Raw genomic sequence first — 14,210 nt, 5'->3', positions numbered from 1 at the left:
GCTCCAAACCTTTACTAGTATCAGTTTTATAACATGCTAGATTTAGAAGACAGTCACAAAAAGCCTGTTCAACAATAAATAGGATTCAAATTTAATGCTATAAAACTGGAAATGGTTTGGAAAATTGTAGTTTTTTAAGATAATAAATCCCCCATGCAACACCCATGCTATTCTTTATTATCTTATTCCTTCATCTTCTTAGTAAGTCAACATTTCAAACAGTTTTATTTTTTTGACAGAAATATTCACAACAAATACCACATAACATCATGTAGGTAGGATACACATGGGTAAGAAAACTTCAGGGTTACTAATATTCATTGAATGTGGAGAAGCTTGACGTCATACAATGCAAACCACACACACTGTGTACTGCAATGTCTCATGCAAGAATCTGTTAAACTCAAAGGCTGATTTCAAAAGGAAAGTGTTCATTTTCAAAAGCAATGAATCAGAGATTTCAGGGAATTCTGATATCTTCTGATTCCTGCTTTTTTTGTGGAAAGAAATAAGACTTTTATTTAAAAAACATGAATTCTGTTTCATTAAGTTAAAGTCAGCCTCAGTGTTTAACCTCGCTCTCACCTGGAATGACTGATATTGTTTTCAAAGCTCGGAGAACTCTGAATGTTCTCAACGCTGAGACATTGCCCAGGTCCACAAACTCTGTCACATATCTGTAATAGGGGAGTTCACACACAAACACAATGACAGGATAAAAAGGAACAGTTGGGAGGTAAAAGGGGCCTAACACCTTACACCAGTTACTTCTTACCTGGAATTACAGAAATAGTTTTCAAAGCTCTCAATACTCTGAAAGTTCGAAGAGCTGAAACATTGCCTAGGTTTACAAATTCTGTTACATACCTGTAGGATTAAATCACAGTTATTCAGAATTGAGGCAGAGCTTATACTACTTACTTGGGTCTTTCATCAAGACCATTTTGGCGTTTTTAGCAAAAACTTAAATAGCAACAGTCAGAGGTTTACCTTTCACTGCAGTTTGCCTTGTATTAATATACTTTCAGAGCCTTCAGCTAAATTAAGTGTCTCTGAAGTGAATCACACTGATTTTACTTTGAAAGCCTAAAATTTATCTAGACTAGATTGGTAAGTTTGGAGAATGAAGTCAAAGGGAAGCTCCTTTTCTGCTCAGAAAAAAAAAGCAGGACATGAAATTAGCCTCTCTAATACTAGCTGTACTAATGGCTTCTGCAGTATTTATATTTACATCAAAATACGCATTTTTGGGAGTGAAAATTGTTTTAGACAAAAGTAAGTCCATAAAAGAATTTCCATTTAACAAAATTGGTATGTATCGATACTAATTTCATGCCCTTTTTGCTCTTCTCTTTCCTAAAAAAAGCAAAAAACAGGAACTTACGCAAAGGTAATGACAGTGAAATCAAGCCAGTTCCATGGATCTCGAAGAAAAGTAAAATCTTCTAAGCAAAAGCCCCTTGCAATGATTTTTATTAGTGACTCAAATGTGTAAATGCCAGTGAACGTATACCTGAAAAACCATAGGAAAATTTAATCAAAACAAGTAGCAAACTTTTACACTGGTATTCTGACAGAAAAGTGAGCATAAAATAAAAGGGTTTCTTATTTCACAGCGGGAGAAGGAATACACTAAATAAGCAATATCTTCTAAAATATATTCTATTAATCAGAGATATTTGTGCATTTACATGCATTAGTTGTGCTGTTGAAGTACAGCAGTCCTGATCTTGTACATAAATAAAAATAAATAGACCAATCAAATAAATAACAATTAATTAATGTCCTTTACTGTTAAGCGAGGAAGCTGTGAGTATAAGTTAGTGGATACTGAGTCACTAACATGTAAAACACCTGGTTTTGGCTCTAAAGAGGGAAGGATGCAAGCATGCACTGAATTCTCATTCTCACTTTAGCTAGTATGCTGCTCCTAACTGACATGAACATTTAGGTGCCCATAGTTCTGCTACTAATGCAGCGGTATAAGGAAGGGTAAAAACATTGGGTAGGTGCCAAACCATGGAGAAAATTAGTGAAATCTCAGCAAAATGCTGTCTGTAAACTATTTTCATGGTTTTCTACCCAGTTGTTCTACTAGAATGAGATTCAGAGAATTATTCCACATCTCTACATGGTTCAGAGAGGAAACATTCCTAGTGCCTCATAGCTCCTGCTAGCACATCTTGCACTGCAGTTAATGGCACGATAACTCCTAGAGGAACAGGCAAAGATATATTGAAATAATGTGCAACTTACTCTACATTCTTTGTCCAGTCTGGAGGGTTACTCATGGTCATAAATACACAGTTGGTCAAGATAGTGCACATGATAAGCATGCTGAATAATGTAGGTACAGTTAAGGAAAACACAGTAGTTATTCACACAATATCACATCAGTCATGGCTTAAGTAATGTAAAATATTGCCACTTACACAAAACTTTTAGACTTTGGTAAACATTGACATACACTTTTCTTAACCTCGTATTTTTCACTTTAGTACATTAGATTTTAATATTGGTCTCAATTTGCTGACACTGTCATGTTGCTTTGCTGGTGTCCTCATGTTTTGTTTTCAGCTGATAATGAAAGGAGATGGCTCTCACACCCTGGGAGGTAACACAAGCTGAGCAACAGCCAAAAGCAAAATAACTTGCAGGAGTATACAGTTTGCCTTAAGTACCTGGCATGACTGAAGAAGTGTTAGTCTTTCATCTCTACAGGCTTAGTACAAAAATCAAGAGCTGGCATGTGCAAGAAAAAAAACTTTCCACTATTATCCGGAGCTAGAGCTGAGCTGAGTCAGTGCCACCCCAGCACCCAGCACAGCCAGTCTGTTGAAAACACAGAATAAAACACGTTTTTTTATATATAAATAACATTTTTTCAATAAAACCGTTTTAAATTGCTGAAATGAGTACTATGAGCACTATTTTAATAGTACATGCTCCTATCAGTGAAACAGAAATCCACAGAGAGCTCACAGATTAACATGAATAGTTTTCCAGTATTACTTCTGATCTCTCTCAAAACCCAGCAAAAGCAGTGTATCTGTTTCTACTAATGTTATGATTTGAAAATGCTTAGGTACTCTGGGACTGTGAAACCCAGACTAACAGCTCACAGGGGCTGGTTCTAGGGAGGTGGGACAATCCACTGGGGCTCTATGACATTGAATGCAATGTTCGTTGTCCTTCACATCACTGCCTCTTCAGACAGGGCAGCTCTTCCCTTTTTGTGGCAATAACCTCAATTCAAACGTTTGGAAATACTGAAGTAACCAAACTAGATGAAAACCTGACTCGAAATGGCCACATGATGGCAGCAAAAAATAAGTGCTGCTACACATTTATACCAAATGGTTAACTTCTAGTCATCTAGTCATCTCTCTAAATTATGTATTCCTTAAAAGTACTTGCATCACCATAACTGGAAAAGAAAATAGTTTAAACTAAAGAAAGCTGTTTACAGCTAAATTATAAATCCTGAGAGCCCAGAATTTACATATATATATTTTGTTTAATCAAGTATATAGCATTTGGTTGTTTTGGGGATATTTTTATGCCATGGACAAAACCAAAATGAAACAAAACCAAAACCTAACTAATCAGCCACTGGCATGAAATGCAAGCCAAGAGCCCAACCCTTCACTGTAGGTGAAGGAGGAATAAGAAAAGTAGCACCATGATCTAAACTTGTCAGAAAATTGCTGCAATCATTAAGACCTTTGCTTACAGCAGCTGAAGAATTCAAACTTTAGCATACCTTTTCAATAAGCACTCAAATCACAGGGAAGGAATTAGCTGCCTGATTCCCACAGACAGGTATTTGCCCTTTGCCTAAATGCCTGATCCAGCAGTGGGTATTTTGATATATTTCAGTAAATGATTTAACTAGCTTTGAAGATTATGTTGTCATACAAGCCCTGTAGAGTAAAAATCGTTCAGTGCCTTAAAATAAATTATTAGAATGTCTTACAGTGTTTGCCATCACAGTCCACAGACAGGTCTACAGAACATCTTTTAATTTAATTAGGAAATTCCTTTAAATAGAGAGAATCCATTTTGGAATCCAAGTTGGAGATGCCTGGCTGCAGTTTCAGTCATCTCATGAAAAGAGCTAGAGAAGTGCAATGTGCTCTTAGGAGAGCTGAGGTTTTACCCCAGTGCAGTGTGTTATGCTTCAGCTCGGTATCATGGTACCATTCACAACAAGGGCTACAGGTAGGTCCTTGCACATTGTCCACTCTTTACAAAACTTGGCACATCTGGGAGATAAAAATCACGTAAGTACTGTTCACTCTGAAAGGGAGCAGATGCTCATTAAGGGCTAAAATACTTAGAAATATCAATTCGAACCATTTCTCATATGGGAACCTCAAACACAACTGACACATTCAATGTCTGTGCATCTCTTCTGTCCTCTCCCACATTCTGAATGATTGATTTACAAGCTCAATATTCCCTCAATTTACTATTTTATGTTCTATAACATTTCTAAAACTGTACACACAGGCAAAAAAAAAAAAATCGGATCTATGATGACTTCATGGAAATGTGCTGCATTTTTCAGGCTCTTCCCATATAGGCATGCAGAGGCACCACACAGCCTCAAACCAATTACAGGAGCAGCTGAAGTCTCTTACTTTGCAAGTCTCTTTCCACCAACCCTGTATGGATTGGTGGAAGATGAAACAATTGGGAAAAAAACCAAATATTGCCAACTAGTTTCACAGATATTTTCTGGCAGTCAGGCCACACTGAGGAATACTGTAATTTAAGTTTCCAAAGCCTTGGACAGGAGCACTCACACATTTTCTCTAGAGCACCTCCCCAGTTCTTTCTAACAGAAATCTCTAACATTGCAGCTCCAGCCACTGCCACCTCCCTTTTTTTGACTGATCAACACTCTACTTATTCTCACCTTTTCATTCTTTCCTATAAACTGTCAAAGCCTGGCCATTTCCCATCACTCTTGTGCTGCCTCCTCAGTTCCATATTCTACCTTAAGTTGAGTCAGGCAGGCAAAAGGGAAAAAAAAATAAAAAAAAAAAAAAAAAAAACAGAAAGAAAAAAAGCAGACTACCAGGAGATGAGTCAGCAGAAAGAAAGTCATGCTGTTACCAGTTTCTGTATCCAGTATTACAGTCAGTACTGGCAGTGAGGATAATTGCAGGCAAAGTCTGTGAGCACTGGAAAGAGACATACTCTGTTTCTCTGCAGAGCAGCAACATCTGCTCACATGTCTGGGCACGTGTGATCAGAGCACCCCACACAGAGGTTTGGAGAATTTGGAGGACAGACAGATGAAGATTTTCCAATCAATGTGCCAGTTACATTGTGCTCAACACTTGTATTTCACACTGAAAGTGAAAGGCACATTTCTGTTACAAAGGCCAAAATGGTTAACACCTGCCACAAAAAAGACAGAGTTCATCTGTAAAAGTCAGAGGATTATTAAAAATAATAATTTATTTTACCCCTCTTTTTTTGTGTAGGTAGCTAACCTTAAGTAGCTAAGGTATAAGTAGCTGAGATTTGAGCTGTGAAAAGGAACACATTTAATGGTTCTTAGTTAAAACACTTCAATATTTGCAGTGTTTGTACTATAAGGTATAATATTAAAAAAAAAGAAGAAGAAAATTACAGAACATGCATATCTATTCTTATGTTTTAGATTAAAAAACCCCAGTCCTATGCCTAGTTCTGAGATAAAAATAGCTCCTGCAGTAGTTAGCTGGTTGTAAAAAGAAATCAGTCCATATACTGGAAGAAAACCTCTTCCTGCAATAGAGCTAAATTTCACATTCAGTTCATAGATGGAAGGAAAAATACTGACATTACGTATTGAATTACTGGAATTTCTTTTATTCTTACTGTCATCAAGACCAGCTGGATACTCATTGAAGACAATTAGGAGAAACTTAAATCCAAGACCAAAGTCAGTAACCAATACGCCAGTGAAAAGCACTACCCACAACTCAGCCAGATGCAGTGTTGGAAGATATTGTAAACCAGTGCCAAGTGAATGGATGAGCATTCATTGGAGGCTGCAATCTGGCAGTATTTGGCTGTGTTTTCTCATCACCACCACCACCACTGTCTCTGTCAGCTCCCCTAGCTACTGTCCCCAAATGCTCCCTAACTCCTCTCCAGCCTGACACCTTCCCCTTCTCTCACACTGCTTTAACGTCTCAGGAGCTGAGTAAAAGGTATTCTGAGCCAGCAACCATCAGCCTCATTTCTTACTTTTTCCAAAGACCTAGAAAATTCTGCCAGCAGCCTCTATTAATAAGACTTCTGCCTTTCACTACTTGTTCAATGTTAAAATTCTTACTGTCACACTGAAACTTTCATTTGGTAACTACATTTCCCAGTCCTGAGGTTCTGCAAAAAAAAAACCCAAACCAAACAGCTTCACCAAAACCTCCCCCACTAGAAATTCCCATCAACCTGTTACGACCATCAGGGAGCAAACCCCCATGTCAGCCTAAAACTTTACCTTGTGCACCATCCCATCAGTTATGGCCCTGCAATCCACCCACCATTTCCACGTACAGATGCAAACCCCCTGCAGGAATGCTGCCTGTGCTCTCTGGCAATGTATTAAATTTGGCAGAGGCTTGTGATGCAGCTGGGTGGGTTTGGGAAGGTGAGAATCAGAATGCATGAGCCAGGCTTCCAGGTACACTGCTGCAGCAGACTGGAAAGCTGATCTTGAGCACAGCCCCAGAAGGAATCTTTATTTATGATGAAATTGTTTTATGTTTCCCTAATTTCATTTTGAGCAACCACTAAAAAAGGATATGAATGTACCAAAATTTTAATAGCTATTTTTCTAAGAGGGTTGAAGGGTGTTAAAATGTACAGAGCAGAGGTGGCACTGAATCGGAAGATAGCCTTCCCTTTATTCAATACTATAAAGGTCTGAAAAAGAGAAAGAAAAGACATTTTATCAGTGTTTATTCACTGTAGTTTCTCATTTTAAAACAGCTGTAAGTAAGCAATCACCAAAATTGTAACTTTTTGAACAGTTAATACACAAAAAGCATGAATTATTTTCAAGTAAAAATTTTCAGTACTTACCTGATGAATCTGACATATGCAAATGAAATCAATTCAATTAATTAATGGTTTTGTTTTACTTCTTCATTAAACAAACTCAGTAAAGTCATATTGCTTTTCATGTGTTTCTTGTAAATAAAGGTACATACACTGTTAACTGAAATTAGAATTTTATTTATGTTTTCCCCCAGAAAACTCTCCCTGTTTGAAATAGCACAAGCAGGGTGTGGTGGTGTATTCCCCCCCAGTCCTACCCACCCTAGTGTGGACTTTATGGATATATTAGTCTTACTAACTAGAAATCCTCCTGGAAACTGATTTAATAGTCTATCCACTGGTTTAATTTTGGGGTTTTTGTGCTAAGGAGTGTGGGAAATAGCAGTAACATATACAGCCATGTTTAGACAGGTCTCTGAGGACTCAATATATAACTGAATATACCTTACTGGAGGAGAGCAAGAGACAATCTCAAATGATTCTCCTGCACAATTGTAGTTTTCAGATGTGAAACTTTCCCAGAAAATACATACTTTTAACATTTAACTTTTAATATCTATAGAGCTAATCAAGTTTAGAGAAACTTGCAGGCATGCAAGCCTTACTTCAGAGAATTGTAGAAGACTCTGTAGGTTAAATGTCTCAAACAAATCCTTGAGCCAAAGATGAACAGTATGAGAGCAAACCCTGCAAACACTGCTTTGCTTCCACTGCAGGCCATCATGGCTGCACCTGCCCTGACATGACAGCACACAAAATACGGGCTGTCAGGTTCTTTTGTGTCACTAAGGTGCTCTTCAACTACAAGAAACAATCAGAAAAGAATGGAAAACAGTGCAGAAGGAAGGCAGGCTCACTAACTCAGAAGAAATCTGCGTCCAGTGGACAGGATGATGCAAGAATCATAACCCAAATTCAAATGAAATTAAAGGGAAATATCTCAAATTGCTTTTTATTTTTTTTGTTTTTTCCATTGCCAGAGTTGTATATTTTGCACATAAGCTATGAGAAAGCCTTCCTGACTGTTGTTAAGTTGCTGACGAAATGAGCTCTGAACTAGAATTGCAGTGGAAGTGTGGGAAAGGGTATGTTGGTTTCACCTGATGTCCATGACATCGAGTACCTCTTCAAGACTGTAAGCAGTGAACTACATGACTATTCCAGGAAGGCTGGTAGACAGGGAAAATATGCCAAGGAGCTTCAAGGAGGACAATGCTTTAGTCTGCTGAGCTTTGGAAAGTTTAGGATGCATGGACCATGAAGTACAGATACGAATGTCTGGAAGCACGCAGGAAGTGGGGAGAGATGGGGGTGCACTGAAGGCAGAGGAGAGGCAAGGATTAAACTGTGAGGAAAAGCTCAGTCCCAGTAGCTTCTTCCCTGAGCTGTCCCACCATCACAGCTCGACACGGAACACCCTATCCTACAAACCAAACCCCTTAGGAGTAAGGGGCACCCCCAGGCAGAATTTACACTGTCTTGAGTACAAACTCAAGATGTGTAGGAACGTGTAAGATATGTATATGATTTCCCACTTGTGCACAGAAATGGAGAAACTGCATGTGAAGCTGAGGACAGTCTGAGCCAATGTCTCCAAATTGCACATCCATTTTGGGCTTACAGGTAACAGCCTGCAGATGACTTGACCTTACATGAAGCTTTCATTTCAACTACTAAAGCAACCAACCAGATGAATGACATTTTGGCACAATGTTTTAAAGCCTCACACCCCAAGGGGCAAGCTGAATTTCCTCTGCCAGGTCTGTCCCCAGCCCCCAGGACTCACATCCCAGACACCTCCAATTCATGCTCTTTCTTGTAGTTATGAGGTGGTTGACAAAAATGCATTAAAAATCTCACCTCCTACTAACTCTGTATCTAAGACTACTGCACCTTCATTTAGTCAACCTACATTTTAAAAAAATAAATCTTTGAACACAAGCATATTAAACATACATCTATTTTCTAACATGCCTTATGGAAAATAACAGCATGCTGGCACAGCTCCAGTTTCACTTGGAAGCTGCTGCTATTTTAGCTGTTCTACTTTCTGCTGCCCTGCATAAGCAGAACCAACAAGACATAAATTCTCTACCTCAGTTTTAATTTTTCACTCAAAGCATCTTTGTGACTCGAGCATCCAGAACAACTTTGTTGGTCCTCTAGCTTCTAGCCTTAAAAATGAATTAAACTTTATTTCTGAAGGAGAATTTTCATTTAAAAGTACAGATAGGAGCTGATATGCAAGCCCCATGTAAGCTCCCTGCTATGCCTGTTATATCTCACTCCACTCTCAACCCAGATGCAAGCCAATGTGTAGGCAGTGTGGATGAACAGGAAGCATTGTACCCAAAGCTGTCAGGAAAAAGTAGACACACACTGAGAAAAGCTAGATAAATTCTAAGAAAGATGTAAGATTAATGCTTGTATAGGAAGGATTATGTATAAATTTCAGGCCTTATGTTTTATTCATTTTTATAAAGGCACAAAACCGACTCACCCTCAGAATACTAGTGTGAATATGAATTCAGAGTTCCCTACAAGGAAGTCCCTGATTTGCTGCTTTTGAACCTGTAACCTAAAACCCAATCCATCTTCTGCCATATTTGAAATAAAGCCAGAAACTAAATTCTTAGCAGGGCAAAGGAGGAGGAATGTTTTGAGAAGATGTAGCTAAGAGAGAAGAGTCAACACTGAATAAAGATAAGTCTCTGAGAACCTCTTGGGATAAAGAGCTCCCAAAACCTTATTTCTCTTCTTCTTCCTCCTAGTTAGCTTTAAATGTAGTTTCTGGAAGGCAAGATTTAGTGCCTACCCCATTGCATTTCCACCTTCTGAAACTCAGGAGCAGGGCTGAGCTGGGTCCTCAGCTTGTCTGGAAAAGATCCTGCAGCAGCTAGAATAGGAGACCCATGGCATATCACAAGTTTCCATTTCCTGGGTTTGTGGTTATCTTTTGAAACATTTTTTTCTTGCAAGTCCTTAACTTTTTTGCTTTGCTAGAACTTTTCACTGAAAAATTATTTCACAGCTATGAAAATATCCAAAATCATTAGTGCATTCATCTTTGCTGGTATAATAAATCGAAGCCACTTTACAGAATCTTTTTGGGTTTTTTGCAACCCAAGATACACCTGGGAATCCCAGGAGTTAGTGATTTGATCAGATTAGGGACTGATGTCATCGAATGCCAGGAGGAAAGGAGGCATTGCTGACAGACGTCATTCAGATCATTCTGGCAAGAGGCAGGGCATGGAGTGGCAATAAACATTATTATATCTCTATCATAGCAGGAGGAAAGTGAAGTTTTACCCACTTAGTTCCACCTATTTTCTCCCTCCTCTTTAATGTAGCAGCCTGGGTTCAGAGGAAAAGAGCCAGTCCTTAAAGAATGAAACCAAGTGGACCAGATTTTGATTCGTGCCTGCAGGTCAGGATCTTAGGGATTCCAGCTGATCTTTTCTCTATAGACAGTGAAGTGAACATGGTTGATCCTTTGTGGTGGCAGCTGCAGCATGAACAGGCAGGCACTATTATACTGGGAACACACAGGTTTGCAATCACACAGAAGTGGAACCCAAAACATAAGTGAACTTCCTGTTCACTTTTAATCGATTTTGGATTAAAAAAAAAAAAAAGGGGGAAAGATAAAGAGCATTGCAATCCTTTAGGATGCTAAATGTCACAGTTCTAAAGACCAGCATTTATTGGCCACCACATTCAGCAGCATTTCAGTATAAAGACATCATAAGTATAGGAGAACATTATTCTTTTGCAATAAAATAATTGTGTTTCAAGGATATGGTTGCTGGCTTTCAGGCTGTGATACAGTGCAAATAAAAAATACTATCAAGTGTTTAAACCTGCTATAAAGGGCTGTCCTACTGTCAAACAGCAGTTGTCAATAATTTTCTTTTCCTTTCGACTTCAGATTAGTATTGAGTACAAATATGTCCTCTTTCGTGGTAGGTCTTGCTTAGAAGCACACTTACAACACCATAAAACTATTACATCTATTTGGTTTTGCTTCTCTTAAAAGATTTTTTATTTTAACTTTTCATCTCAGGCCTATGTCAGGCACAAATTAGGGCTCTCAAACCAGCTCAAAATATGTATTTATTTCTGTCTTATTCTCTATTAAACTGGATCAAATCATGGCATGCACAAACCTTTTGCTTAGAAAAAGCAGTCCCAAGGATGGGACATAAAACACTCTAGATGTCATTTAAACATTCACCACAGGAAAAATACAGTCAGCTTGATCAACCTTGGTACAAAGAATAGAGGTGGGTGGGGGAAAAGCAAGAGAGGTGCAATATTTGCATATAAGGTAAATGATAGATGACCTCACTCATAACCCAAACAGGTAATAAAAAAAAATTCCTAAAATTCCTATACTGCTTTTCCAAATAAACACAGTGACCAGTGCTTTGAGCAACCATTTCTAATCCCTATTTGAAAGTTTAGAAGCCAATCTTCCTGGTAGTTTATGTCAACAAATCAGCTATAGTTATGCAGAGATCTTAATAGAGCTCTGTAGAAACAGTGGCATCTGGTAGTCCTGTACACTTGCCCTAACCCTTTTTTGCAAGCAAGTATTTTCCTCCATTCTGGTGTTTTTCATTAGATCCATGACATTTCAGATCGAAGCCTCACCAGGGAGGAACATAACACCTCTAATGATTGTGCAGCAGCTGTCACACTGTCACACTGGGCAGGGTGTGCTCATGGACTTCTTGGCTTTACAAGGTGGAATTCAGAGAGGGGTAAAGAAGAAGCTGAAATGTTAAGCATTACTGAGAAAAATACATGGAGCATTTCTATATGTCTTCCTAGAGATGTTCACTTCTGCTTCAAGCTTTTCTCAAATTATTTCTCCTTCTGGGACATGCAGGAGCATCAGCTGCTGCCAATATTTTCAAAATGCAAGTGAAACAAGATGTAAGTATTTCCAGAATTCACATAAAGCTAGATAATATAATCTAGAAATTAGATATTTTAAAGTAAAATTACAGGTGAAAAAATGAAATAGGTGTTGATTTTCTGTTAAGAACATTTGTTTTTCTTTTACTGAAGGAAGAAAAAACAAAACTGAAGCATTTGAGAAATTTTTGCCTTGTCTTAGACTGACAGGGCTGTTTCTATTTCCATCCTGTAGATTAAAGCACGTGCATGGAATATGTAGACTTCAGCAAAAAGAACAGAATCCCAGAGGGTATGTGTTTGGACTATACATATTTAGTGTGCAAATAAAGAGATTCTTCCTTTCAAGTAGTACAGAAACTTGACTGAATATGTTAATCTGATTTCTCTCCATTTCTTGCAGCTCTATCACCAGACCTGGCTGATTTAGTAAGTTTTCAGCCACATTTGTGAAGGGACTGAAAGGGTCTTCCATTCCCAAGGGTTTGAGAAGCATATCTATCATAGGTCACACCTATCATGTATCTGTTTGTACTGCCAGACACATAAGACAGAGTGATTGGGCTATAAAGGCCCAGGAGCTGTGGGCAGGTAGAGATAAAATTATATGGAAACACAGTATCATAAACAGACACAATTAGTACAGAACTCTAGAAGGCCTGCTTTTATAGGAACACATCTTTTATCTTTGTAACAGTAGAACTGTGATTTAAAGATAAATCTTCATATGCTGTGAATGGCAGATAAAGGGTTTTTTTCAGAGGCACCAGATAATAGAGATAAAAATACTGTTTTTTCACACGGTATTTTCTCTCTTGTCAAAGTAGGACTCATAAATCACATGAAATTTAGCAAGCTGAGACACTTAGAACACAGTAATTTGTGAAATTCAAAATAACTCCTATCTTGATATTGACAGTTTTGTACAATCATATATTCCAGTTATTAAACTATCACCCAATCTAGCTACAGCTATAAAGCATGAACTTTTTCTGCTGCTAATAGGCTGTGCAACAGGATCATTCTGAAAGGATTTCAGGCCTGTCCAAGGCCAGTTTCACTAAAACTTTTAAATCACTTTTGCACTGTTTTTGTTACATTTACTGCTTATCTGTTTGTTTCACTACTGATTCCATAGATTTCCTAAACATTTGCTATCAAAGCAGATTTCCGTGAATGAAATGCTCTGTGCATCAGTTCTATGCTGCCAGTTTTAAATCTGAATAACCTTAGAGAATTTTGGTGTACTCATTATGAATCCATGTTCATTTTTAAGAAGTTCACAAAGTATATATGTATTAAATACCCACATATTTGTACAGGTATTACATATTGCTTATAATCAAATATCACATATTATGCTTCAGCTTTGATAGAAATGTTCCTTTGATACAATGTTATATATTAAAATAAATAAATAAAATTATATATTAAAATAAATTTTGAGTTAAAATAAATGGATGAAAACCTAGTAACCATTAAGGCAAATGGGTTCTGGCTGCAAATTAAGGTGCTGAAGTAACAAGCTATGTGAACCACTCCAAGAAAACGAAACAAGCACGAAAATGCACTCCAAACACTGGCATATGAACAGGACTGATATTAGACTTACTTTTTTATTGATGTAATATGGGTCCATGTCTTCCAAGGGCTCAGACACCATTCCTGGAGGTATGTCACCATATATGAAGGGGAGTGTTTTTCCTGCCTCCAAATCACTGTTTGGTTTTGGCCCATTTTCATCATCGTCTTTACGATCTGGTTTAGGATTCTTAGCTTTTTCTGCAGCAATGCGTTGTTCAATAGCTGCAAGAGACTCTCTAGTGAAGTATTGGAAGCTGTCTGGTCCTGGTGGTACAAGCACTGACTGCTCCATCTTTTCATCCTGCACATTTTAATTACCATTTATTCTTCTGCATAGGAAAATACTAAAAGAAAGCAGAAAATAAAATTCAAATAAACATGTTGAAATCAGCAAGTAAGAAAGATGTAAGAGTTATTTCCAAGTGCAACTGTTTTTGCTATGTTGAATTGTTAAAATACACAATTTGAAAATTATGTAGAGAAAGACAAAGTAAGCAGTTTACTCGGTGATTTGGCATTTGTAAGAAGCACTTGTGTTGTTCTTACACTAGTTATTGAAACTGTAAAAATTTCTTAGCTTCAAGACTATGACAGTCTTTTACTTCAAATAAGGAAAAGTATTATAGTTAAGAATAACCAAATAC

General features: G+C 37.8%; 1 protein-coding gene across 1 annotated transcript in view; it reads right to left on the bottom strand.

Moving 5' to 3' along the window:
• Positions 1 to 13,858, bottom strand: part of LOC134047226 (sodium channel protein type 1 subunit alpha) — a 62,173-nt gene extending 48,315 nt beyond the window's left edge. The window contains exons 1-5 of the mRNA XM_062498232.1: positions 13,595 to 13,858; positions 6,806 to 6,924; positions 2,257 to 2,346; positions 1,385 to 1,513; positions 586 to 677 (exon numbers count right to left, since the gene is read on the bottom strand). Coding sequence (XP_062354216.1) covers positions 586 to 677; positions 1,385 to 1,513; positions 2,257 to 2,346; positions 6,806 to 6,924; positions 13,595 to 13,858 — 694 coding nt within the window. The remainder of the gene's footprint in view (positions 1 to 585; positions 678 to 1,384; positions 1,514 to 2,256; positions 2,347 to 6,805; positions 6,925 to 13,594) is intronic.
• Between the last annotated feature and the right edge of the window lie 352 nt (positions 13,859 to 14,210).

Source organism: Cinclus cinclus, chromosome 9, assembly GCF_963662255.1.
Source record: "Cinclus cinclus chromosome 9, bCinCin1.1, whole genome shotgun sequence".
Classification (NCBI taxonomy): domain Eukaryota; kingdom Metazoa; phylum Chordata; class Aves; order Passeriformes; family Cinclidae; genus Cinclus; species Cinclus cinclus.
Note: the sequence above shows the minus strand (reverse complement) of the source record. Positions and strands in the feature narration are given on the sequence as shown.